A 27856-nucleotide genomic window follows, 5' to 3' on the forward strand; every position below is an offset into this window, starting at 1 on the left:
GGACACCTGGTGGATAAAATGTAATGCCACTGCTAAAACATCTGAACAGGTTGCCCATCTACCACCAAGCCAGGTCCAAAGTCCTTGTGTTAATTTTCAATGCCCAGAAGAACTCAGGTCCACGGCACCTTAGGGCAGTGTTTCCCAACCGGTGTTCCGCGGCACACTAGTGTGCCGTGAGAAGTTGGCTGGTGTGCCGTGGGAGGGAGGCGGGCGAGTCGGGCGGTGAGAGGCGGCGGCGGCGAGGATCCGCGTCGAGCCGGGGGCGGCTCCGCGGTGGTGGTGCCGAGGTTTCTCTCTCCATTCTCCCCTCACACACACACAGGATCAGCTGACAGGACCCAGCCAATGGGGCGGCGGCGGGGCAGTGCGTGCAAAAGGGAGGAGCGCGAGAAAGCAGACGAGGAGGAGGCCGGCATGTCTGGGCAGCAGCAGCAACAACAGCAGCAGCAACTCCCGGCGACGGCTCCTCAAGCCCCGGGCAACCCTACTCCCTCACCGGCCTCGGCCGCCCTCCTGCTCCACCCGCCGCCGCCTCCCCCGCCGCCGCCGGCCACCTCGGCCCCGCCGCCGCCCCCTCCTCCGCCCGCTATCGACGCCACCACCACAACAGGCGCCGCCGCCTCAGCTGCCGCCGTCCCTCAGTCCCTCGCTTTGCTGCCTCCTCCCCCCCCCACCCTCAAAGCTTGGAGGTTCCCCGGCAAGGGGGAGGGAAAAAATTGAAAACTTTCACTTTCGTGCGTCCCTCCTGGCGTGACGCTGCGCGCTGACGTCACGGGGCTGTAATGGTGGTGTGCCGCGAGATTTTTTTCCTCAAACAATTGTGCCTTTGCCCAAAAAAGGTTGGGAAACACTGCCTTAGGGGATGCCTGAACCATTCCACTCTAGCTCAATCTCTGAGATTGCCTGCAGGAGCAATGTTGGGTTGTTCTCTGAGTTGGTAAGGTTCATTTGACAACAAGAAACCGAGCCCAGTGGCGAGTTTCATGCTCCGGCACTGGGGGGCGGAGAGCCAGTGGGGGTCTGGGCTGGTGTGTGTCCTGGTGGCGGGGCACGCCACCTGTAGGGGCATGGCGCCCAGCGCAGGCAGGGGGGCAGCCACGATGGCACCCTACTGGGATTGCGCTGCCAGGGGCGGCCCACTCCTCTTCCTCCACCAGTGAGCGAGCCTTCAGTCCTGCGGAACACTCCGCAACACTTTCTGTTTCAAACACCTGCTGAAAGTGTTTCTATTCCACCAAGCTAAGGAAGGCAATTAAAGAACACACCTTTCTATAATAGTGAGCTGAGATCTGATTATAAAATTTTTATATGAATTTTATTGTATGGTTTTATGTATGACTGCTGTAAACCACCCCGACGCTTTTTATGAGCAGCAGTATAAAAATATTTTTTTCTACATAAATAAAAGTTGGGAATGGAAAACGGCAAATGAGTCGTGCTTCTGAATCAATTCTTTAAAGTTCTGAAGCGATGCCCTGTGAATCTCACTCATGAATGTTGTAATCCATGTCCGAAACTGTGAGATCTATTTTCTGGAGACAAGAATATGTGCATACGTTATTGTGGAGCTGGGTTTTTTGTTTTTTGTTTTTTGTTTTTTTTAATGGCAAAGTCCCCAGTGAGTTCAAGAACTCACTTGTCATTTGCTACTGGGGGATGGCTGCTTGTAGTGGTGAAGCTGTAGCAATAAGAAACACCCATTAATTTGTATGGAGAAAGGCTATATCCCAGTGCCTGTGTCTCAGGCATAAAGAAAAGCAAAGAATTGTAGGAAGAAAGAGAGAAACATTGGCACTTGGCAGACCTTTGCTTAAAATGCCAATTTTAAATAAAATTCTATTAAAAAAACCACCAAAAACTACTTACTCTACTTTTAACATCCTTTAGTTTGGGAAGTATTTCCAAACCAAACCCATCTGCTTGACCACGCGTCCTGTTCCCTCCATTCATGTAATTTCCAAAAGCCAGGATCAATCCTAAAATGTCTTTCACACTTTTTATATCCAGCAAATCCTGAAAGAAGAATGCCAGTGTTTAATATCGGAAAGCAGAGGACGAGTACATACATACCATTCAAATGTTAGCCTCTTTTTACACTTATGAATGCTTTGGTGTAGAATGAAATAGAATTGCACTGAAATCTTTCAAAAGCAGCTTTTCAATTTCTGATTAAAGTTTGAATCCAGAAACCTAAAGGTAAACATTATTTCTTAATGCTTTCACAGCTGGATCTGTGCAATGAAGCCACTGCGTTTATGCTGCCATTGTTCTAAAAATATTTTCATTGCTTTTGCATTGTTAGCCATCTTGTATTTCTTAAGGAAAGGTGGGACACAAATGTCTTAAATAAGAAATGAAAAGTAAATTAATACATTTTCCGGTGATGAAATGTGAGTTGTATTGCTGTATTTCCTTCTCCGCCCTCCCCCACTTTATTTGAAGACATATTATTGTAGAGTTGCTTTAGAACCAGCCCAGATCCATTATTTCACCACAAATTTACAATCGGTTCTGACAACTACCTTAGAAACACGGTTAATAATATCAGCTTTACGACGGACTGCAGTTATTCCTTCATTGAAGACAGACTGAAAGATTATACATCGAGCACGTTCTGCGAAATTGGAGATCTGGGATAACTCATATAGAAACCTGCAAAAATAGGTGGAAAAAATAACACAAAAGTTCCCTATTTACCTAATTTTACATTCATCCAATACAATTTATCAGCGAATAATGTCAAATTCCTTTCATAAAATTAGTTTTTTGTGTGATTTAAATGATACAAGATATGGTGCATGCTGCTATTTACCATGAAAGGAGAATGGACAGACTTAAAACTTCAACATTGCAGTTAATGTACATGAGAAAGAGCATGAACAAGAACGAGACATAGGGAGAGATACTGCACTCTGCTGGTCGGGAACAGTTCTATATAAACTGTGTGTGTCCCCCTCGCTCTACTGCAGTGTTTCCCAACCACTGTTCCGCGACACACTAGTGTGCCGCGAGATGTTGCCTGGTGTGCCGCGAGATGTTGCCTGGAGGGAGGCGGGCGAGTCGGGCGGCGAGAGGCGGGGCGGCGGCGGCGAGGAGAGGCCGCCCAGCGCGGGGCTCTCGCCGTCTGCCTGCCTGGCTGCCTGCGAGCTCGGCGGGCAGCGCCTCCGTCCGCAGCACCCGCCTCGCGGCTCTCATTCCCTGCCCCTGCCAAAGCTCACCCAGCCAAGCCGCGCTCTCCTTCCTGCCTCGCTTTGCTGCCTCCTCCCCCCCACCCCCAAAGCTTGGAGGTTCCACGGCAAGGGGGAGGGGAAAAAATTGAAACTTACACTTTCGTGCGTCCCTCCCGGCGTGACGCTGCGCGCTGACGTCACGGGGCTGTAATGGTGGTGTGCCTCGAGATTTTTTTCATCAAACAAGTGTGCCTTTGCCCAAAAAAGGTTGGGAAACACTGCTCTACTGCGGTTGTTTGACAAAGAGAGCAGATTGCTTCCAGATCTGAATACGAACCCAGGAGTTCAGCCATTTCTAGGGTTCACTCCAAACACAATTTGTAGAGAGAAAGTCACATTGAGTGCTATGGGACTCAACTTTATGCTGTCGGTCCCAACACAGAAATCAAGAGTAATATTGTTCTGCCAGCCCTAATGCAGTGATCTTGTAAAGATTAACGAAACAAGGACCACAATGCATTTTGCACTCTTGTGTTCACAACAGGACTTCTCCTACTTCTCTTCCACCCCCTACGTGTGTCACAGTGGATAAGGGTTTAGCATGTCATCTGAACCCAATCTCATGGTGACAACCAGTGGTTAAGGAGGAGAGAGGTGAACCATGAACCTAGGTTCAAACACCACCACACTGGGCTGAGATGAAAGGACTGGGGAGAAGCAAACCAGCTGCAATCTCCTCTCCATGAGCTGCATATTTGTGCTTAGCCGTACTTTGGCTCAGTGGAATGTGCGAATGGAGCCACTGTATGAAACAAAGACTGTTCTGAGCCTTTGGCCTACTGGAGTGGTGCATTTGTTTTTAAATCCATATCTGCTATATTTAATGAATACCAGTGGGAAGCTTAGAACATTAGTTCACTGTTATTTGCTAGGAAGAGAAGCAGGAGGTTGGAAAGGACAGGAAAGTAGGCGTAAGTTAATTTTAAAAGTTCAGCAATAGAATAAAGTGCCAAATTTTATGGAATATCGGCCTTTTGAGATTTCCAACAGAAGTGGACATCCGTCAGAATGGGCTTTCTAGTGTTGGGATGGGTATTTCACAATATGGCACATGGGAGCTTCTTTGAACAATTCTATTCTATTCTATGCAGTGCTGTTCCAACTGTTCTGCTTTCCAAAGACTTGTTTGAATGATAGGAACCTATGGTAGGACCCCTGGACCATCTTACTGTTCTGGTTTATCAAGAAGCTTCACTTCTTCTTCTTTTGAAGTGTCATAATGCTGCTTTATTTTCTCCAGTTCATCCTTCTGCGCTCTCTGCAATTCCAATGGAAAAAAACAACCAGTAATGAGTTTTCTTAGCCTCAAGAGAAAAAAACAACCCAATGTGTTTCAATGCCCACATCTTTGGAATCACTAAATACTTCTTGGAGTGGCAAGGAGAAAGGGGCAGAATTCAGGGGTAGGTGCTGCTGTCCCACCTACAAACAGAGACTGACAGAACCATACACGCAACATGAACAGGATAGGTTTTCCTAATAAGGTATTTTCAATGTAGAAGCAATTTTGTTTCACTTGACACAATTCAGCATACCATGGACAACAATTAGATTTGAATTGCTAGTATAATTCTTAGCTAATTCTTGTTCACATTCTTGTTCACTCTTCATCCTGGGTGCTCTCACCACTGGTTTGGGAAGCAGTGTACACATGACATTAGCTGTAGTCCACATCTATCCTGTTGTGTCTTATGAAATTCTGTGTTCTGTTGCATTTTCCCACAAATAAGCCACAGACTGAATTGGAAAAAAGAACAACCTGGCTGCACTTTAGGCTCGTAATATATACACAGCCTGACACACATTATTATTAAATACACGATGAGGCCCAATCTGTGTCATGGATGTCACAGTGTTCTCAGAAGCTGCATAAACTTTTGCACATGTATGCTTGACTGAATCACACACTGCTATGTGAACTACATTTCCCAAGATACAATGGAACTGTCAAATTACATGTGGGTGCATCTGGAGTCTCTTGAGCAGGATGTACTCTGAGCAACAGTGATTTGGCCTCAATGGCACCACTGCTATTCCAGAATAGTTATCTGATCCTGGTTGCACCACAGAAGATTCTAACCTGTGCCAGTTATAGCGGGGCCAATTATAGTGGGGTTCAAATTATATATTCAAACACTGAAAGAACATAAGGCCAGGAGAGGGGGTTGAGCAGAATTTCATAGACTAGCCCTGCTCCTTTTTACCAGTGCCTACAGAAGCCAACCAGCCACCGGTGTATTTTGGCTGGCATGTGAAGGAGTTGTACTGATGTCTGCATGTGGTGCTCCTGTATGTACTCTGTGTTCCTCCCAAGCAATGTTAGCCATCATATGAACCCTCAACTCTTGCTCTGCATGTGAATATTGTACAAGTATGGCATTACCGGAGGAAAGAATGCAAAACGAAAATGAAGGACTATACAATATTGAAATGTCTGAACAAAACAAGAACTGTATCTCAAGGTGGATTCAACCAGACATCTATTACTAAAGACAATGGGGGGAAACCTGCATTTCTGTTGCAGAAAGACAGCATTTGGATAAAGAGAACATGGGACATGAAGGTGGGATATGTGCCCACAGCTCACTTAGAATCATAGAATCATAGAATCATAGAGTTGGAAGAGACCACAAGGGCCATCGAGTCCAACCCCCTGCCAAGCAGGAAACACCATCAGAGCACTCCTGACATATGGTTGTCAAGCCTCTGCTTAAAGACCTCCAAAGTAGGAGACTCCACCACACTCCTTGGCAGCAAATTCCACTGTCGAACAGCTCTTACTGTCAGGAAGTTCTTCCGAATGTTTAGGTGGAATCTTCTTTCTTGTAGTTTGAATCCATTGCTCCGTGTCCGCTTCTCTGGAGCAGCAGAAAACAACCTTTCTCCCTCCTCTATGTGACATCCTTTTATATATTTGAACATGGCTATCATATCACCCCTTAACCTCCTCTTCTCCAGGCTAAACATGCCCAGCTCCCTTAGCCGTTCATCATAAGGCATCGTTTCCAGGCCTTTGACCATTTTGGTTGCCCTCCTCTGGACACGTTCCAGTTTGTCAGTGTCCTTCTTGAACTGTGGTGCCCAGAACTGGACACAGTACTCCAGGTGAGGTCTGACCAGAGCAGAATACAGTGGCACTATTACTTCCCTTGATCTAGATGCTATACTCCTATTGATGCAGCCCAGAATTGCATTGGCTTTTTTAGCTGCCGCGTCACACTGTTGGCTCATGTCAAGTTTGTGGTCAACCAAGACTCCTAGATCCTTTTCACATGTACTGCTCTCAAGCCAGGTGTCCCCCATCTTGTATTTGTGCCTCTCATTTTTTTTGCCCAAGTGCAATACTTTACATTTCTCCCTGTTAAAATTCATCTTGTTTGTTTTGGCCCAGTTCTCTAATCTGTCAAGGTCGTTTTGAAGTGTGATCCTGTCCTCTGGGGTGTTAGCCACCCCTCCCAGTTTGGTGTCATCTGCAAATTTGATCAGGATGCCCTTGAGTCCATCATCCAAGTCGTTGATAAAAATGTTGAATAAGACCGGGCCCAAGACAGAACCCTGTGGCACCCCACTAGTCACTCTTCTCCAGGATGAAGAGGAACCATTGATGAGCACTCTTTGGGATCGGTCAGTCAGCCAGTTACAAATCCACTGAGTGGTAGCATAGTCAAGACCGCATTTTACCAGTTTCTTTACAAGAATATCATGGGGCACCTTGTCAAATGCCTTGCTGAAATCAAGGTAGGCTACATCCACTGCATTCCCTTCATCTACCAGGCTTGTAATTCTTTCTATTTGTGAACTAGCAGTGTGGAACTGACCCTTTTATACTTACGTTCTCATACAGTGCTTCCAGCGTTTCTAAGTCGACGATGGAATGATCCACATTTAGTATAGCTGTAGAAAATATAAAATCATAAATTAGATAATATGTCACAACTGGGTTTGTTGGCTAATCTGTTGCCACAAACAGCAAAGAAAAAAACTGGGGAATGTGTTAGCTTTCATGTGAACGTTTCTCCCATGCAGGCTTACACATAGCTATGAGTTAAGACACTGAAAGAAGGTGGCTGCTGTCCTCTATATGCAGACATTTTTCATTGACCTTTTTCTATGGAGTTTGGTTTACTAGTTGACTCTTTTAGACTACTGATGGTGTGGCAGGTAAAGTGAATGGTGTAAAAAGACAAAATGTGCTCTTGTATGAAAGAGTTTCTGCTAGCACATTGGCTTTTACTGTAATGTGGGGGATATTTCAATTCCATGTAATCAGAAGTGGACGCAACCAATTCATCATGCCAGCATCTATGGCTATTTTTACTGATCACATTTTCTACAATAAGAGGAAATCCGAATTAAATGTAAAAGAAAGAAGAGGGTTGGCATTTTGATGGCAATGGCATCATGAGGATGACATGAAAAACTTGTATGCATGAATAGCACCAATTCCACAAAAAATCTCTCTGCGGAAGCGCCTTTTGTATGTAATATCACAGAAACCCATGAAAGGCTTTCATTTATTCCAAAAACAAATTATTATTTATAAAACCCACAAATGTAAGTATCCCAGGCATAACATTTCAGTTTGCATCTTAAAGAGAAATTGTTTGCTTAAATTAAAACAGTAGGAATATTAATAACTTTGACTACCAGCTATGATTCTGCATCTGCTGAAGGTTAATAGCTGGTATCTTGATTTCTGCTGCACATATTGCCTTACCTATAAAAGGAGAAGTGACCACTCACAGCTGAACAGTTTAAAAGCTCTTGCTGAGTTTTGTTTTTTTCTGTGATGTTTGAGAGAGGCAAGACAAGCATCTTTAAATAATTATTTAAAAGTAATAAGGTTGCTCCCCCTCCTACCTCTAACCCCATGATTTTACATTGTGAAATTAACCAGCAGGCTAGTAAATTTTCTCCGTGGCAGGCTAATTAATTCTATTAAAAGGTCCAATGACATTTAGAATGCTTTAAAATTCTGCTTGTCAGTTATGATTCTGTGCCTAACTTAGAAACAAAGGTGGTTAGGAAAAGGTAAATATTATGAATGGCAAATATAAGATCTTAACAACCATGGGAAATGATTGTTACTGAACTTTATTTAAAATCTACAATGCATTCAGATCCAGAGTTGCATACACGGTACATATATCTACTCCGTGGAAAAGACCCTGATGTTGGGAAAGATGGAGGGCACAAGGAGAAGGGGACGTCAGAGGACGAGATGGTTGGACAGTGTTCTCGGAGCTACCAGCATGAGTTTGACCAAACTGTGGGAGGCAGTGGAAGACAGGAGTGCCTGGTGTGCTCTGGTCCATGGGGTCACGAAGAGTCGGACACGACTAAACGACTAAACAACAACAACATATATCTAGTGCCTTTGTGAACAGGGTTTCCCATTTACTTCAATGAAGGGAACAGCTCTGCTCATGCATCCTTTAAAATGGAAGAAGCCACCTTTCTATTAAGGTGAATCACAGAATTGTAGAATTGGGAGGTGCCCTGAGAGTCATCGCGTCCAATTCCCTGCAATGCAGGAATCTCAGCTAAAGCATCCATGACAGATAGCCAGACAACCTCTGCTTAGAAACCTTCAATGAAAGAGAGAGTCCACCACCTTTTGAGGGAGTCCATTCCACTGCTGAAGGGCTGTTACTGTCAGAAAAAATTGGACTGAGCTTCTAGGAATGCATACATTGGTCAGACCAAAACTGACCTAGGTGTGAATGTTAATGTTAATGTCAAAGTTTATGTTTAGTTTAATCAGAGTGTGAGATGTTCGCAGTGCAGACTTTTGCCCCCTCCCCGGCAAAATTTGTAGATCCAGCACGGCGTACTCCTGCCTTTGTCACTCAAACGACACACATACAGCCTACATATCAAATGCTGCTTGATTCTTCCTCTCTCCCCCGGCCCCCATATTTTGGGTGAGTTGCAAGCCACCTCCACCTGACCTTTGGCAAGTCTCACCTCCCACTGCAGAGTTGCGATAAGAGAAAGTATCTTGCAACCGTCCTGTAATGGAATGGGCTGTTCCATTTCAGGCCAGAGGTGGGGCTACTTCAATGACCTCCTCAGTCTTCCTCCCAAGCCTCACCAAACATTCCATTGCATATGAAAGTCTCATGCTCCATTGACCTGCATGCAGATCAGTTACACTTTTAAGCACTAGAATCCCCAAAAAAATCCTAAAAAGAGGATTAGATAATTATCTTTATCCTAAAAATATTTTTGTGCACATGAAATAAGACCCAGTTTAGAACAGAGACTCTTGTCTTTTATGATAACTTTTATCTTTCCACCCCCCCAGTTACCTGAGCCCAGACTGCAACATTTGGCTGCAGGGCCCCTGCCTGAATTCACTAAGGTGAGATTATTGCAGCAAAGCCTAACACATTTAGAAACTGGATTCCAAAGCAGCTGCTAAAACCTCATTTTTACGTTTAATCTTGGTGAGCCGTCCTTCTTACACTGTCAGTTTGGTTAGGATATCTCAGCTACACCTCACAATATGTCGAAAGGAAATAGATGCATGCTGTGAGGAGCTGGTAATTTTATTGGGTTCCTCTACCTTTAAAAATCTGTTACTAGGACAAGTCTGGTTTCTGGACTCCTTTTTTGTAGGGAAATTGAGGCAAACGTTTTTATGTGGCCCTATGGTGTCTGCTCACAACAAGAAGAATTTATATACATAAGGATAATTAGCACAGTATTGCGCCCATTAGGATAAAATAACCGTCAGCAAGGACAAAAAGCAGATCAGCACCATGCATTCAGCCTAAGTGCCGCACATAAAAATACTTGCTAACTGCATTACACAAGACGGCAGCAGGACAATAAACTTACTATAAAAACAACTTTGCATATATACCGGTATACATACATACATACACACACACACACACACACACACACACACACACTTTATATCTAAAATTTCACTATTTTTTCATACCTGCATTTCCCGCCCCCTTCCCCCCCAAAACAGTGTGAACAATGTATTGATAGAACAAGATTTAAGGAAGCCTAATAATCAATTTGAGAGTATATAAAGCTGTGGGCATTTGTAGTTCTTAAAGATTTAAGTCTAAATAGTCCTCTAAATTAAGAAAGCTTTAACTAGCAGAAATTCTGCTCACATGAGAGACTGGCAGCTTCCAAAAAGCAAATATTCTAAGTAATTACTCCCACAAAATAATATTTTTACTACATTCATTTCCTTCCTTTCCTCCAAGAAGCTCAAAATAGTGTACAGTGAGTGGTACCTCAGTTTTCGAATGTAATCCGTTCCGGAAGACGGTTTGAGTTCTGAAATGTTCGAAAACTGAAAACTAAACAGCCGACAGCTACGCCTCAGGATCTTGCACTCAGCGGAAGCTGCGTGGCATGTTCGACTTCCGAGGCGTGTTTGAAAACCGAAGCACTTACTTCTGGGTTTACGGCGTTCATAAACTGAAATGTTCGTCAACGGAGACGGTCGAAAACCAAGGTACCACTGTATATGGTTCTCCCTCTCCACATTTTATCCTCACAATAACCCTGTGAGGTAGGTTAGGCTGAGAGTTGGTGACTGGACCAAGATCACCCAGGGAGCTTCTCTCTAGTCTCTTAGGTGAGGTTCAGGTCTGACACTCCAAACACTATGCCATTTTGGCTATCAAATTACCTATTTTATATACCAGAATTACAGTACTATCTGGTACTGAAGACAAACACAGATTTTTTTTTTAATTGTTGGCATGGGATAAATCCTACACTGATAAAAAAAATTAACAGATCCAGCCTCTTTATTTCAGATGCATAAGCTCCTCAAAAAGCTCCTTCTACTATTTGACTGTCATGCAAAAATGCTGTAAGATTAATGAGGCAGAAAAGCAGTCTGGGTATAAAAGTGGGCTTAGAAGGTTAGGAAAGCTCAACTGCTGCATGAAGTCATGAGCAAAAGACTCGGGCAACTCATGTTAACCTAACCACATCAGGCTTGGTGCCCGTAGGCAGATTCACAAAAACCATATGCTGCAAATTATCCAGAACAAAGGAAATAACGTTTAAAGGAAATTGTTTCCCAACTTCTGAGTTGTATATTAGAGCTTGCTCCGTATTATATGGACAACACACACACACACACAGAGGGAGAGAGAGAGAGAGAAAGAGAGAGAGAAGTTATATACTATAAAAGTGACATAGTTTTTAACTTCTGCATACAGTAATCTGTTACCAAAACCAGCAGCTCCTTATCAATCATATTCATGCAATACAGCTGTTGAATGATTTTCTCATGTGTCTTCCATAACCAGCAAAATCACAAATTATCCAGGGCTTTTTCATATGCCAGAGAAAATATTCTCAGTACAAAATTCACTCAATAGTTTCACTAAACAGGGTAGAACTGAGATGCATATATGTCTTCACGGCTGCCAGTTTTCCTGACCTTGTAACTGGATAGATATTTGACATGAGGCAAAGAATAAACTTTGCATGAACTTATTACAAGAAAAGTTGAAAAGTACTTTACCATCCCCCCCCCACAAATTGCTAAGGAGATGACCTCTCTAGAACTTTGAATGCATATATAATTTGGTGGTACTGTGAAATTATTGTTGTTATTATGTTAAACTCTTACATTGGCTAGGCAGCAAAGGGCATGAATGAAACCCCAGAATCAATTCTCCAAGTTTGGTCTCCCAATAAAAGACTTTGGGACGCAGAGTCATGAAAATCCTTTGCTTGAGATCACTGAATGTTTCTGACAGAACTCACAATACTGGGCTAAATGGGTCACTGATGACACTTAGTGAAAAGCACCTTCTTATATTAAAAATATTGCTTTGCCAACTAATGTGAAGGCAGGCTTCAAAATGTGGCTTTCTGTTTCGCCTTCTTAAAAAGCTTATTGAATTACTTGAACCATGGCACATCAAAGGGTGGTTGCAAGATGATGGGCTGTGGAAAGAGAGTTGTAGCTAAGGCTTTGAGGAAAGGTATTGTTTGCAGGACGTTATGTATGCCTTTAACGTAGAAGAAACTGCTTGAAGAACCTTCCACTCAATTTGGGGGTGTGGGAGTCTCTCAAACATCCATTCTCACTAGGAACAAAAATCAGCAAAGCTCTTGGGTAATCTGCAGCTAACAGAGCCTTATTTAAACAGCAAAGAGTGCTATGGAAAAGTTGTGCCTGGGCCAAATTACAGGGAAATTATTCGCTGTGCACCCTCACCAACGCCATCAGTATAAAATGTAACAGAGGCTTTGGCTGAGATCACACCATACATTTAAAGCACATTTCCCCATACAATGAATCACTAGAACTGTAGTTTACCCTGCACAGAGCTACAATTCCCAGCATATACTTTAAGTGTATGGTGTGTGTATGCAGCCTTGGTCAGCGATGTGCTGTTTTGTGCTGTAGCTGCACAGCAGCCATGCTGGAAGGAAGAAGCCTGACGAAGCTTCTGCTGACATTCATACACTACGAAGGAGGTGAAAGTTCCAATAGCCTGGGTCTCAAATGAACTTCTGTGGGAGTGAATGATGGGGTACCTAATAAAGAAAGGATCCTGACAAACCCCCGATGTTCCATGCTGTCCTTGGAATGAGCACTTATTAAAAATTTGCAAATACTTCTAAGCAGCATTTTGGGATTTCCTATAGGTATCAATTATTTTCCAAGAAGGAGACCTACAAGGTCATTCTGTATGTCCACAAAGATATATAAGTAGTGAAAAGCACTTTGATTCCAGCCAATAATGGTGTTGAGGAGACAGAGGTCTGGGAATGCCCAGCCTAGAAAGAAGAAATGACATGCTAATATATATTTGCTTTTTATGAGACACATCCCCTATTTTAATCTGGCACAGAAAGGTTTTGATTTTCTTCCAACGGAGAGCTCGAACTACACCACAAGGCGACAAAACCATTCTCTGTGCTTAATATTGTTGTCTTTTGTCCAGCAGCGATAGCGCCGTTCTACCTTTTTCAGGAATAGAAAATGTCACCCTCTCCTAAGAAACATCTGTGGATGATTCCTCCCACAAATGTGGCGGTCCTCAATTTGTTGGCTAGTAATCAAATGCAAACCAAACCATATGTGTGCCAGATGTACAGAGCTACACATACTGCCATTGCTAGACAACATGAAAACTGCCAAGTATGTCAGTTACTGGGCTTAGACACAACCGAAGGTGGAAATCTCTCAAGGCAAAAATCCTACACCACCCTGAGATAGCATTACATTGTCTTCCTATTGCTTCTCTTTTATCTTCTCCCTAGTTTTGCATGGACATCTGCGGATGCGATAGGTTTTCGGAGCAGAAAGAGTGTCACGTTGATGCAAGCTCAGAGGTTATTTAAAAATAATTTCTTCAGGCACTATGGCTTGGATCCAGACATGTCTTTGCAGAAGTTCCCCATTCGGTTGCAGCCCCCCTCCCTGCTCCAGTCCCATTACACTCTGTACTAAATGTTCCCTCAGTCTTCAGGGGCAGCAGCTGAGTCGTGAACCAGGAGAACCCCGGTTGCATGAGTAGAATTCCAACCATCTATCTCTGGACCCAACCTTTCATTCTAATTTTCTATTTTTCTGTCATCAGTTGACGACATTGGAATTACATACAGTAACAGCTTATCTCTGCATTTGGGGAGGGGTTGTGGGTCAGTGGTCCTATGAAACAATATGCTGGGACAGGTGCATGCACACCTGACCTTGCTGTCACTACCTTGACGCACTCTACATCTATCCTAACACGTGCCAGCAACAGGGGATACAATTGTCTCTGTCTCACCTCTCATGAGCAGACATTGGCTGCCAAGACTAGAGATGATGATGATGATGATGATGATGATGATGATGATGATTGTTACTATGCTCTGGTAAGCTGTAATCCCATCCCTCCCAGTCCTAGCACACCAATTACTACTCAAATGACATCTTAAAATCAGAAAACTGAAAAAATTAATTTGTTGATTGGCCGATGAGCTTGCTGCTTTGCTGCTCCTTCATAGGAAGGAATACTGCAAGAGGGTTGAAACTAGATATCTCTACAAGACAGCCACTTTAGGTGTAACACAGCCAATTCCTAGGACAGGAGTGCCTACTCTCTCTCAAGCAAGCGATTATACAAATGTGTGAAATAATTTACGTCTTTCTTATGAGAAAAGGCTAGGCATGTTTAGGAATTTAAGAAAAATGGCAACTAAGGCAGATATTTATAGTGTTATGCATGGTATAGCGGTCCTCGTGGGGCAGCAATAAAACTGCTATGGTTTCAGATTGGATGGGGAAACAGCATGTTGAGATTCTTTCATTGCAGGGGGGATGGACTAGATGATCCCTAGGATGTCTCCCAATGCTACAATTTTATGATTCTATGTACAGTGGTGCCCTGCAAGACGAATGCCTCGCAAGACGGAAAACTCGCTAGACGAAAGAGTTTTCCGTTTTGGAGGTGCTTCGCAAAACGAATTTCCTATGGGCTTGCTTCGCAAGACGCCAATGTCTTGCGAGTTCCTGCTGGTTTTTTCCCCCTTCCCCCCTTTTTTTAAGCCGCTAAGCCGCTTATCAGCTGATCCAATCAGCAGATAAGCCGCTAAAAGCCGCTAATAGCGCTAATAGCGCTAATCCGTCAATGGTCTTGCTTCGCAAGACGAAAAAACCGCTAGACGAAGAGGATCACAGAACGGATTCTTTTCGTCTTGCGAGGCACCACTGTATAGGAAAAGTCAGACTAGACAGCATTATTCTCCTTTTCTCATAGCACTACAATTTGAGACCCCTTAATGGAATTGATTGGCAGCGGACTGAGAACATACAACTCCCCCCCCCCAACTTCTTCACACATAATCAATTTGTGAAATTCATTGCTGTAGGATCAATGATCACTAGCTTAGATTTTAAAGTGGACTAGAGGAGTAAGTGGCAGTTATGGTGTAGTAACAGCTGAATGCTAGGGCTGCTAAGTGGAACTTCCAGTTCAGAGCCGGTGTGCCTATGAATTCCAATTGCAGGGGTGGGAAGCAGGCAGAAGGAAAAGTTACTGCCTATTTCATGTTTCCTGGAAGAATCTGGCTGGTTCCTGTGCAAAACATGATGCTGAACAAGAGGGACGCACAGCTATAGAATGTGTGATGTAAAATATGCATCTGAAGGTTATTTTATTATTATTAACTTCTGAAAACATCTCCATGCACAAGGTTCCTTTCAAGATGCAAGCAACACTCACCTTGTTGTATGTCCTTCATCTCCAAATGTAAACTGGAAATCAAAATTCCTACAGTTTGAGATCTCTTTCCATCCAACAGTTTGATAATCTGGAAATAAAAATAGTTGGTCATACTTAAATGTCCAAATAAATGTGAAACAACAAGCCAACACTTTTTAAAAAGTGACTTAAATGTGACTTCCTTCCCCCTTCATCTTTCATGGTATTTTCTTTTTTAAAAAACTGTATGCCAGGAATAGATGATAATATGGAAAGTCACATTGCTGTGAGGGGGGAAAGCTTACACACAGTTCTGTGAATCCAACAGTAATGAGAGCTTTACAACCATTATTGAAATCCAGAAAATAAGTAACCTAGAATTATTTCTAATTCATTTTTATGGCACTATGTATCTGCCTATAGAATGGGAAAATAAAATCTATGTATACATTCCAATAAAAAAATTCACCTTTATCTGCCACCAATTTTAAGGGAGTGTGCTTAACTCTTCTACTTAGATTTCTGACTTGGATTAGGGATGACCCAATACATTTTGTTGCTTCAGAGTGAAAGACAAAATGGCACCTCCTCCTGTTTCACATACAGAAAGCAACTATGTTGGCAGTTGAATCTTACTTTGATGTTGGCAAAAGGACAGTGTCCTCTGCTACAGCTAAGGGTGGCTAGCTCTCTTAGGAGGCACAGGGCATGTTGTGTGGCACACACAATTCTGCTCTTCGACACTTAGCCAACATCTCTCACCTCCCAGCATCTGCTGCCTGAGACGAATGCCTCACTCTGCATAATGGTAGGGCTGGCCCTGACAGATTCAGATGTGCAGGGCCTATACTGTTAAGATGCCTGCTCCGTGATTGCAGTCATGGGATTGTTGTCTATCACATGATGGTGTATGTTTTCACTCCACAGTGTGGGAAGTGACGGAGACAGGATGTTTGTGTTCCGGTGTTCCGGAAGTGGGACTATTGTCCTTTGTTCTTTCTCTTTGCTGTCTGATGCTAGAGAGAGAAGGAGGCATGTTGCAGTGCTCTGTGTGTGTTTATATGTAAACAAAGTAGATTAGCAAAAATGCTGAGTTGCTGAGGACTGTTATGCAAGCTGCAAAGACTCTGAGGATCCCTAAGTGTGCCGAGGTCTGTTGGCATCAGTTGCTGTGATGTTTGGGTAGAAGAAAGCTTTTGAAGCTCCCGAACAATCGACCAGGAGGGAGAGAACATGCCAGTTGTGTATGTGTCTCCGCCAGGGTCCTACTCGAGAGTAGGATGGGCTCCTGACATATACATGTCTATGTAGAAATAAATGTCATTGAATTCAATGAGACACACACTCAGGCAAGTGTGTATAGGATAGCAGTGTAAATTTAATTTCAGTTCCCTTAACTGCTCCTACAGATTTCAACAGGACTTAAAAGTTGAACCAACTTAGTCTGCACCCAATGCCAATGGGATTTAAAGCTACTTAACTTTGGCTGTAACGTGCCCAGTTTCAATTCTTAGAATAAAAGGATGATGGATGCTCAGAGATTTTCTGAACTCATGTCTACAAAATAATGGGTGCAATTTTTTGGTCTCCATTCACTAATTTTTTTAAATAACAAAACAATTTTTAATAACAAAAAATTAGAGGAACAGAAGAAAATTTACCATAGAGTAAATCTACAAGTTAAATGGAAGTTTGTCACAGACATTTCTGAAGTTATAAATGTTATTTGATGAACTTGGCAGCAGATTAAATTCTAATAGGGGTAATTAAAGGCTTAAGTAGAGTGCAATTTGTATAGCACTCACTGACCTCCAGGCTGACCCTTTTCAGAGGAAAATTCATAGGCTGTCATAAACCCCATTAGGCATGCCTAGTTTGAGGCAAAACCTTTCCAGACGACACCTCATACTGGCAATATTATATTTGAAACTACTACATTTGTAGGTACGCTCTAAAGATAGGATCAGGTTAGCTCGCACAACTTTCCTACTCCAGTATCTTATTTTAAACTGAAAATGCCTTTAATATTACATAATTTAAAACTATTAGAGAGAGGTTCACTTCAGAACAAAACAAGCTTTATATTTATAGCCTTTTATGGGAAGAAAGTACATATGGTCACAATTATAAATGCCAAACTAGACTCTGGCTACCTGAAATAGTCTGAGCAAAATGATCAAAAATCCTGTAGGGCTGAAATTTGTCACACTGGATAACAAAATTGTTAAGTCAAGAGAATAAAGGCCTACCTAGGGCACACTGGCTTTCTGTTAGCCTTGAGTAGTAGCTGAACTCTTACTGGGAAGTAAAGAGCAGTACAGTGACTGACTGGAAGGCAGATCAGCGCTGTTGTCCCAACATGCTATCTGCTATTGAATCAAGAGGCATACTGCCTTTGATACTGGAGGTAGTGCAGAGTATCTTATCCTCCATAGCCTTATCCCCCTTTAAAGCCATCTAAGTTGCCAGCTATCCCAAATGCTGCATTCAGTAACGGGGTTTACTGTATTACATTAGTTTTACTGGTTATAATGCTGGCGCTTCTTGTCCTAATTTTAATGTTCCTTTTACAGCGCAGTATTTTTGTGTGTGATGGAACAGCTTTTTTAATAAGACACCCCACCACGTGTCAGGCTAAAATTTAAACAACAGGCAATAACTTTACTCCGGGTTACCCCAATTTTTTGTTACTTGAAATTGCAATGCAAAACCGCTCCCGTGGTTTTCTGCGTTAACAGGATCACAAAACAGATCACCCCCCGCAAACAACTGACATAGAAATTAGTATTAGGCCTCTCTACCTGATTTCCCAAAGTGGCTTTTACATCATGTGAGAGATCACATAAAATGTAGACGTTATCAGGTAAGGAAACATTGGGAAAACAGTGCAGTCTACCACTCTAAGTAGTAGAGAATTCAATAATAATGATGATGATGATGACGACAACAACAACAACAACAACAATATGCTATTTATACTCTGCCCATCTGGCTGGGTTTCCCCAGCCACTCTGGGTGGCTCCCAGCAGAATTAAAAGCACAATATGTACTGTACGTCCTTTCATATGCTCCAAATCTTCCAACATTCCGTTCCACTGAATGATGCCACCTACTGCTATTATCTGAGACAGAAAAAAAATCTCTATAGTCTTTCTCTACACCATGCATCATTTCCCTCCTTCTCTCCTCTGTAACCATCAAGCTGAATGCAGCCCACCAGGCATATGTGTTGCAAAAAGAGTGCATTTGTCAAGCACCTTGCAAGCCCTAATGCACTGCTGAGAAGCAGCTTTTATCTTGGTGGATTACAGATTCAGTGGGTATGCACTAAATTAAGTTTTGGAAAGACCAGATTGTTCCATCTGGCCCCAGCTAGTGAAAGATGCTTCAAGCTCCCAGAAGTACGCACTTTGTGCACAGATGACAGTAGTATGTAAGCAACCAACTTCCTAGCTGTTGCCAGTTGATGATAGCGATACGCCAGCTGGCAGGATACGCCTAAGCAGCAGACATGGCAGCAAACTGTCTGCCTCTTCTCTGGTTACTAAATATACCAAGGAAATAGATGCAGTATCTCCAGAGCCTGCAACAAGAATGTAAATGCTGCAATCCCATGCTTCATCTTTCCCTTGTACAAACATGGGGATTGTCACAGACAGTGCAAGCCTTGATCATGTTATAGTACTAAAAGTAAAAATTCAAAAATAACATCCCTCCTTCTGAACCATGCTGCAGACTGATGCTCACAGGAGCAGGAATTAGGAAAATGGTGCTCCCTCCGAAATCCACCACTTGCAGCAAAAGCTTACACTCACTATGTAAGACCAGTCTATAGCAGAATCTCACCAGGTCAGCATGTCAGACACTCAAAAACTATGCAGAGAAAGAGTTTTTCTCTGAAAGTAAAGGACAATTCACACATATCTTGTTTTTTTTAATGATTATCAAGCTTGCTAACCTGGGCTCAGAATATTCTTGCAGTGATCAAGTCCTGCGAGTGATCAGCTACGACCAGATATTGTGATTTTGGAACTCTAACATGTAGTCAGTAGAGAGAAGAATAACCACTTATGGCACAACAACAGGGGTGCAATTACCAGGAGCACAAAAGGATACAGTCCCTTTGACAAGCTACTCACTTGTATGAGTTCACAGTGAGCATATTTTAAATCAGGATTGAAAGGATGGAATCACAAGCACACACATTGCATGAAATGGCCCATTACTAGTTTCAAATAAGCCAGTGAGCAATATATTTAGGAATGGGACCTTTACATAATAAATAATACTTCTAATACTATATTATTATTTGTTGGTAATCCTTATTGTGAATTCCACTAATAAACAGATTACATTAGTCTTAGTGGTCTTAATGTTGTGTAAATATATTTAGGATTGGCAGCATTCTTATAACATTCTGACCCAGGATGGTGTAACACTGAATTATGAAGCCATCTTTTCAAGAATTGCGGAATGTTGTAATTGTTATTATTATCATCATCTCACAATTACAAAATAGGCAAAAACATAAAAAACCCTGATGACAGATATATCCTCTTTTTAAAACCACTCTCATTCAAAAATATTGACACTCATCGTAAATGAGAACATGTGCTAATAATTACTTGAAATGAGTTAGAGATAATGGACAACAGAAAAGCCATTATCTTCAGTGGGTTTCTTTTTCTGACTTTGATATGATAATCATAGCACTAAAGAGCCAAAGGTGATTGATGGAGTCTTATTTAGATCATGCAGATGACACAAATTATGTGACATTTACCCCTTGACTTTGTAGGAAGAAAATATAACGGCATCAAATTGAATGTTAGCATCCACAAGAATCATTAATATCCAGTAGATATAGAAAAAAGTAAATAATACTGTGAATATTCAAATGTAAAAATCCTACTCTCTATACATTTTTCATTCCATACATGGGACAGCCCTCAAGTTTGCTACAAATACAATGGCTTTAACACCTATGCCTTGCCACAAAGTGTGAATGACAGGCATGTTTACTAAAGCATGCACCTGGGAGCCCTGATTGGCTACAGCTCCGCAATGTGTTATATAAGTGTTTGTGGTTGTATGCCTATTATTCACATTTTATGTGTGTATGTGGTGGGAAATATCAGTACAATATCAGTGTACCTTGGCAACACGATAGTATTGTAAAGAATGGGTAAAAAAGATGGGGGAGGTAAAGGATCCCTGGACCGTTAAGACCAGTCAAAGGCAACTATGGGGTGCAGCGCTCATCTTGCTTTCAGGCCGAGGGAGCAGGCGTTTGTCCACAGACAGCTGTCCAGGTCATGTGGCTAGCATGACTAAACTGCTTCTGGTTCAACAGAACACCGTGATGAGTGCCAGAGCACACAGAAACGCCGTTTACCTTCCCGCCACAGCAGTACCTATTTATCTACTTGCACTGGCGTGGTTTCGAACTGCTAAGTTGGCAGGAGCTGGGGCAGAGCAATGGGAGCTCACAACCATCAAGCAGATTCAAACCAGTGACCTTCCAATCGGCAAACCTGAGAAGCTCAGTGGTTTAGACCACAGTGCCACCCACACCCCAGATTCTAGGACCATTCTATGATGCCTGATCACTAACTGAACTTCAAAGTGTACAGACATATTTATTTACTGCTTTCAATAAGAGAATTTCCCCAAAGTGGCTGAATATTTGCATATATACTCTGATGTGAACTAGGTTCTTTGGGTGTGGGTAGCATCAACCCAACAGATCTCCATGCATTCACACACTCAAGCTGGCTATCAATGAGAAATGAGTCTATTAGCATGTAAAAGAAAAGGTGTCTGCTCTGCCCTGCTACCATGCTCTTTCTGTATTGCCCCAGCCAGCAGCAGCCTTTGTGGAGCTGCGAGGTCACCCTCCTGACACCATTGTTGCTGTAGCTTATCTGTACAGGATTGGGGTAGGGAAAGATGGTGGATGGGTCAGGGCTACACAAGGACACTGGTGGAGCAGGCCAGTGTGCCCACACAATCTCATCCTCACTGCTGCCCTCGCCTGTACCAGCCCCATCAAATTAAGCTGCAGTGACATCATTGTGGGGAGGATGGCTCCCCACCAGCACACAGATTGCTCCTGGCCCCAGCTGAACATGAATTGGGGTCTAGGCTTGTGTGTGGTGCTAATGTTTATGCTCTGTTTTAATGGAGTTCTCAAGCCATTAATAAGAATGTGACAAAATTCCAGTATGAATTTTAGACATAGCCATAGTTAAGTACTTAATCCTATTGTCAAAGCTTCAAAGCAAGTCTGAAGACAATTCAATCCCAGGTGTGAGCAATCATTGAAAAGAAAAATCTCATCCTAAACAATGACAAATTATTTGGGGCCACCACATATAAGACCTGTCATTTGAAGATCCTTTTGTATTTCATTGTTCTTGTTGTATTATTGCAAACTAAAATGCATATAAGAAAGATACTCAATAAAAACCTAGATTATTATTATTTAAAAAGATTAAGTTAAAGGTCGCAATGCAGTGATACCTTTTTGGCTTTTGTTTTCTTTTCATAAGACTCTGCTAATGGCTTTTTCTTTTCCTGAGCTGTTTCTTTGGAGAATAAGTATTCAAATTCACTGGCATCATGTATGTCAGGCTCTTCCAAAGAATCCCACAGAGTTGGTGCCGTGTTTTGACTAAAATTGGAAAAAGGCAAAATAAAATTACCACAATGTCTCTTTCAAAGTTACTTACTTACTTTACCACATATTTAAAACTCCATCAATATTTAGTACATCTGCCTTTGGACTGGCCTACTATTTAGAAAGAAGTTCCAAACCCAAATCTTTATCCTGCTCAATACACTGTTTTGTTATCCTGTCTTCCCCTACATGGAACCTTCCACATGTTGCTGGACTGCAATTCCCATCATTCCTGACTAATGGCTATGGTGTCTGGGGCTGATGGGAGTTGGAGTCCAACGACATCTAAAAGCCATCAAACTGGGGAAGGTTAGCATATTTAATGTGTTTTTCTCACCGCTGCATAGATTGTGTAGCTCTTCAATACACAGATTGTGTATTACTTATTATTTTAAGCTATTTGCATGGACTCAAGATTGCAGGTGATCTGACAAGTATTCTGAACATATACAAAATAGTGGGGAGGGGATTCTAGGCAGAATGCAAGCACAACCTAGCCAAATATTGACAGTATCTTCCATATTCGCCTCTTCATAGTAATACTACACTTAGTATTACCACTGAATGGTGAGATCTATAATTTTAAAAACAATCTCATTTTAATGTTTCATTCTCCGTTTTCAGAATCTTTAGTAACAAAAGAGATTAGATTGCTTTTCTTTGACAACTACAGATTCTTAATAAGAAAATTATCTTTTGGTTTTATTAGTAGCAGATGGTATTTTCCCTCCAGCAGGTGTCACTCACATGACATTATATTCCTACTTGTCATTTCATATCAAGACTCACCTTTCCCCCCTGCTAAATTAGCATTAAAAATAAAAAATCAAGGCTCACAGAATAAGCAATATTCAGAAATGAAAGTATTAGATCTGGACACGTCTTCTACAATGCAAACAGATTCGAGTAAACCTTATAATTAAAAATGCAGATGAAGAAAATGTTATGAATTCTACTTTTAATATAGTACCACATTTAGTTATAGAATGGTGCTTGGGCTGTATCAACTGATTTGCTGACGGGGATATACTCTTAACCAACTTCCACAACAGATAGAAAACAGAAATTTGGTAATGGGGGAAAGACATTTTTAATGTCTCTCCCTCAACATTTGGGCACATAAACCTGGTTCAGACATCTTAATCCGATCCTGGCTTCCTATCTTGGTTTGTCAGCAGTGATCAACCCACGCTTTCACAGTTTGGATACCCTTCCTTCCTTCCTTGGAGGTTTTTAAGCAGAAATTGGATGGCCATTTGTACTGGATGCCTTAGCTGAGATTCCGGCATTGCAGGGGGTTGGACTCCTTGCTCCCCTTCCAACTCTAAGATCCTATGAAAAAATAGCGGTAGCCAAGACAGAAACACTAAAGCCAGACATACACAGGGAGGAGGGAAGGGGAGTAGAGAACTCATGCGTACAGAAAAAAAGAAGTTCCAAATAAGGATATGGTGTTATTGTTGTTTGTTATTTGATCTCTATGAATTCATAGTCCAGCCTTTTGTCTTCATCAAGCTAAGCAAAGAACAACAAGAAGAAAAAATAGAGAAAGTGGGCAGGCAAGGGCAGGAGAGCTGCCTGTCTAGGGTGAGTGGGAGGACATTTCATCACAAACTTAGGGGCAATACAACGGTTATCACTGCACTTTAGAATGCGGACCCTACATCAACTTACATATAAGGCATTCCTTTGTATAAATTCTAGGAATTTTGCTATGCAGTAATCAGTACTTGGTGGAGAGATGTATTTCCAGGAGAGTAAAATTATGTTGCTTACTGACTTGCGCTTAGATTGTGCTTAGCTAATTAGTAAAAGTTATGTCACTTAGGTTCCTGCTAGCTCAATGGGGTTTCCCCCTCTTTCCTCCCATTGTGCCTCACCCAAATCTACTCTGGAGGGACAGGTGAGCCCTCTGAACAGGGCTTGGGAGGGACAGGGGGGACTGCTTGGGCAAGCAGAAATGCTTGTGCTGATTGAACAATAAGAATGTGACAATGAATTCCTCCCTGGGACTGCAGACCTGTGCAAGTCAATGGGGATTATTGCTGAGAATGCATGCACAGCATTGTAAAGCCCTGGCTTTTGATGATGCCACTAAAACCAGATCCATTACTAGGGAAATGTGAGAAGTGTTGTTCTAGCCTAGAGAAACATAACACCATTTCTCTTTCTAAGCAAAGTGCAGGACCTAGAAGCAAAGGTTGGTGGGTGGGGGGTTGGCTAGGATTGATCACACATCCACTGTTGGGGACATGTGTGCCGCCTTGCTCCCATGACAGCCACTGCGTGTGACATTGGCATGCCTGTAGTGTGCGCACATCACACTGGCATGCCCATGGCATGCTGATGTCACTAGCACACATTGCTGGTGCATGCTGACGTGCCACATGCTGTGTGCCACATGCTGTGTGCAAGCCACATCATCACATCGCACACTTGGCCAAATGGAATCTGGGGGGGGACAGCCCCTTCATTTAAAATTTGTGGGTGCTCAGGAACCCAGGGCTCCCCATAGTCGGTGTTTGGGGCCTATTTTTGGGGCTATCTGCTGCCACTGCACAGGTATTAGGCCTACAATGTGGTTCATACAGAAGCAGGCTGAAGTTGACTATCTCAACTCCACTAGTTCTTTGTATGTACCACTAAGCTGCATTTAATTGGCATGGCAGGAAGAGCAGTCAAGCATCTGAATGGCAGTGATATAGGCTACAGGAAACCCAATGGCCTTCCACTGTGTCTCAGGCCTTAAGGATTATCATATGAGCTAATCTGATGGCAGAGTATCTCCAGGACCAGGCTCTTTGTAACTCATGCCTCTAGCAGTACTAAAAATACTGCATGTCAAGTCATATTACTCTGTTTGTGTATGCCACAGGGCACAGTTCTGAACAAGAATGTTAGCTGGATTATGGAACTTTTGAAAAAGGCTACTCCCTAGCAGTAAACCATCCTATTTTTTTTTTAAATCTACATTTCAAAATACAAACAAAACCTGAGTTGAGTATTTTTTAATATTTCTGCAATGTAATCTCTTTTTGCTTTAGTTGATCTTGAAATACTGCATACAGGTTTCCACTATACGTTTCAAAATAACAGGGAAGCATAACTTTACCTGCTGTCTTGTATTTGTATTCTGGTCCAATAAAGTGGCTTCATAGGACAGGCAGGTTCGATGGCAGGCTTTCGAGGACCTTGGCTTGATGACAATGTGCTGCTGAAAAGGAAACTGGATCCAGGAGGTGGTGGTGGTGGTGGAGGAGGTGGAGGAGGACCTGCTCCTGATGGAGAAAATCCTGGTGGGGGAGGTGGAGGAGGCGGTGGTAACTGACCTGCAAAAGCTGCAGGAAGTGGAGGTGGAGGAGGAGGAGGATGGGGAGATCCCATGCCTGGTGATAATGTTGGGGGTGGAGGGATTGAACCAGGAAGAGGTGGTGGTGGTGGCGGCGGCGGTGGAAACATCTGAGATACAGCACTCCCTGAGGCATGGCCATTATTGTCTGATGTGAGTGAAGCACTATTATTCAAACAAGGTATAGTCAGCTTTTTAGGTATTGTTTGGATATTTTTGACTGTCCTGCTTTCATCTTCACTTGGCTTTATAAAAGTTTCTCTGTCGGTTTGTATACATACAGTTCTGTATGTCTTTGGTGGGTGATCATCTTCAGTCGATACACAGGCATCCTTTGCTTCCTCGCTTCTCCTGTATAATGTATTTTCCAGTTCATTTTCCAAATTTGCAATGACTTCCTCAAGCTTTGCTATGGATGACGCGTGCTCTCCTCGAATATGAAAGACCCTGAGTTCAAACTCGGACTGTGAACAAATAATGAAAAGTCTCCGTTTAAGAAGTATAACTGCAATTGCCATGAAACGTACAGTGCAAGCCTGTGCTTGCTTTCTCAGAAATAAATCCCACAGAACTCACAGGGACCTACTTAGTATGTATAACACTGCAGCCTTAATTGCCTTAGTTATTGCATGCAATGCCTGCAATCACTTATAGTGACACTGTCTTATTACCTAAGCGGGAAATTAGGTCTGACACTAGGGCTGGGCAATATCTGTTTTTCAACATGATATATTTCCAGTGAAACATTGCGATATATCACAATGTCTGAAATAAGGATGGAGGTATGTAGAGGCACTGGCTGGTTTCACAGTTTTTCCTGCATTGTGATTTTTGCCGGCCCCTGCTCTTGTGATTCACTGCCTCCTGCAGGAGACAGGGGAGAGTTGAGCCGGCAGAGTTAACAGGGGCTGCAGGAATTGAGAATCATTGGCAGGCTTCACAGTTTTGCCCACGTTGTGATTTTTGCATAACAAAACACACACATCATGATTTGTGATATATGGCCTGGTCAAAAATTATGAAACCGATATATCACGATATGGACTTCAAACCAGATTTAGATGATATATTGGCCAGCCCTATCTGACTCACATCAGTGAAAAGCAATGCAAGTTACACGTAAGAAGGAAAATGTATATGCTAAGCTACATAAGAACCTAAGAAGTGGCCTGGCTGGAACATACCAGTGGCCTATCTAGTCCAGTAACCTGTTCTCACAGTGGTTAACCAGATGCCTATGGGAAGCCCAAAAGCAAGACCTGAGCACAACAACACATTCCCCATACCTACAATTCCCATCAACTGGGATTCAGAGACATACCACTACATAAGCACACTTTGATAGACAAATTCATGGAGGATACGCCCACATCTCAGTACGTAACTTAGTTATTGTACACTATTGGTCCTGCCTTTTTTTTCTTTTGAACTACTTCTATACCAGTGATTCATGCCACTGACTATTTCCATTTTAGGAGTTAGCAAGCGGGGATTCAAGATAATTAACAGTGGTGTGAAGAAGCTGTCTCCCCTGCTTCCACTGTGGGGCTGTTACCGGTAAATAGTAGGAAATCTGGTAACACTGTGGGGGAGAAGCTGCCATCATCATCATAAGAACTGCTGTACGGAAGGGACAGAACAATCATTGCTGTCACTGTCTCAAGCCTGGCCTTTTTTTAAAAAAACATTTTTAATGTATTTTATTTTTTAAAAAGAAAAAAGCCCCACAAAATCACGACATTCAAGTTGGTTATTGAATTTTTCTGTCACAGTCTGTGTTTCTGGGAATTAACAGAAATTGTTTATTATTCATTTAAACCACACACCAGAAATGAGACTAAAAATCAGGCTGGAGAGTGACAAAGAATAATCTGCAGGGGACTTCATCAAAACAGTGTATGAGCAGCCCTGAAAGGGAGTTATCAGGGAAGGACCCTGAGTACCTGGATGTAGAAGATCAACAAAGTCTGGCCTGTCTTGGGAGATCCTTGTGCACATTTGCAGCACTAGTACAGTTCCCAGCCCCTAACCTTTGTCTTCATGGAGAAGGCAAGGACAAGAATGCAGCAAAGCTTGTTGGGACTGCTGGGGGGGGGGGAGGATGCAAGTGGCAACCTAATACACCTAACTCTCATCATCATCACTCGCTTCTTTGGTAAACAGTTTGAGGTCCGCATACATGTGCTAGCAATAGCCATTTGAGGAAAGATTTTGAGGAGGGGAAAGGTCTGCAAGCCTATTTTCCTGAAAGACAAGTTAGTGTCTACCATTGGTAGAGAGACCCTCCCCTTGCTTGTGTAAGCTGTTCACCCATCTACATCCTGGGAGCAGTCTCTACTTTGTTTTTATTATACCATGACTACTGAAAATAAACACTCTCCCAAAATTCATATGCAAACAT

The 27856-nt window shown here is 42.5% G+C and overlaps 2 protein-coding genes across 2 annotated transcripts in view; both read right to left on the minus strand.

Moving 5' to 3' along the window:
* LOC308595004 (formin-1-like) overlaps positions 1-27856 on the minus strand; it is a 179669-nt gene that overhangs the window by 64315 nt on the left and 87498 nt on the right. The window lies entirely within an intron of this gene.
* LOC308594625 (formin-like) overlaps positions 1-27856 on the minus strand; it is a 112767-nt gene that overhangs the window by 47268 nt on the left and 37643 nt on the right. The window contains exons 4-10 of the mRNA XM_081207960.1: positions 25219-25919; positions 21950-22100; positions 15449-15536; positions 7066-7127; positions 4403-4491; positions 2526-2655; positions 1870-2016 (exon numbers count right to left, since the gene is read on the minus strand). Of these exons, the coding sequence (XP_081064086.1) occupies positions 1870-2016; positions 2526-2655; positions 4403-4491; positions 7066-7127; positions 15449-15536; positions 21950-22100; positions 25219-25919 (1368 nt within the window). The remainder of the gene's footprint in view (positions 1-1869; positions 2017-2525; positions 2656-4402; positions 4492-7065; positions 7128-15448; positions 15537-21949; positions 22101-25218; positions 25920-27856) is intronic.

This window comes from Podarcis bocagei (assembly GCF_964188305.1).
Source record: "Podarcis bocagei genome assembly, chromosome: 1".
Taxonomy (NCBI): Eukaryota; Metazoa; Chordata; class Lepidosauria; order Squamata; family Lacertidae; genus Podarcis; species Podarcis bocagei.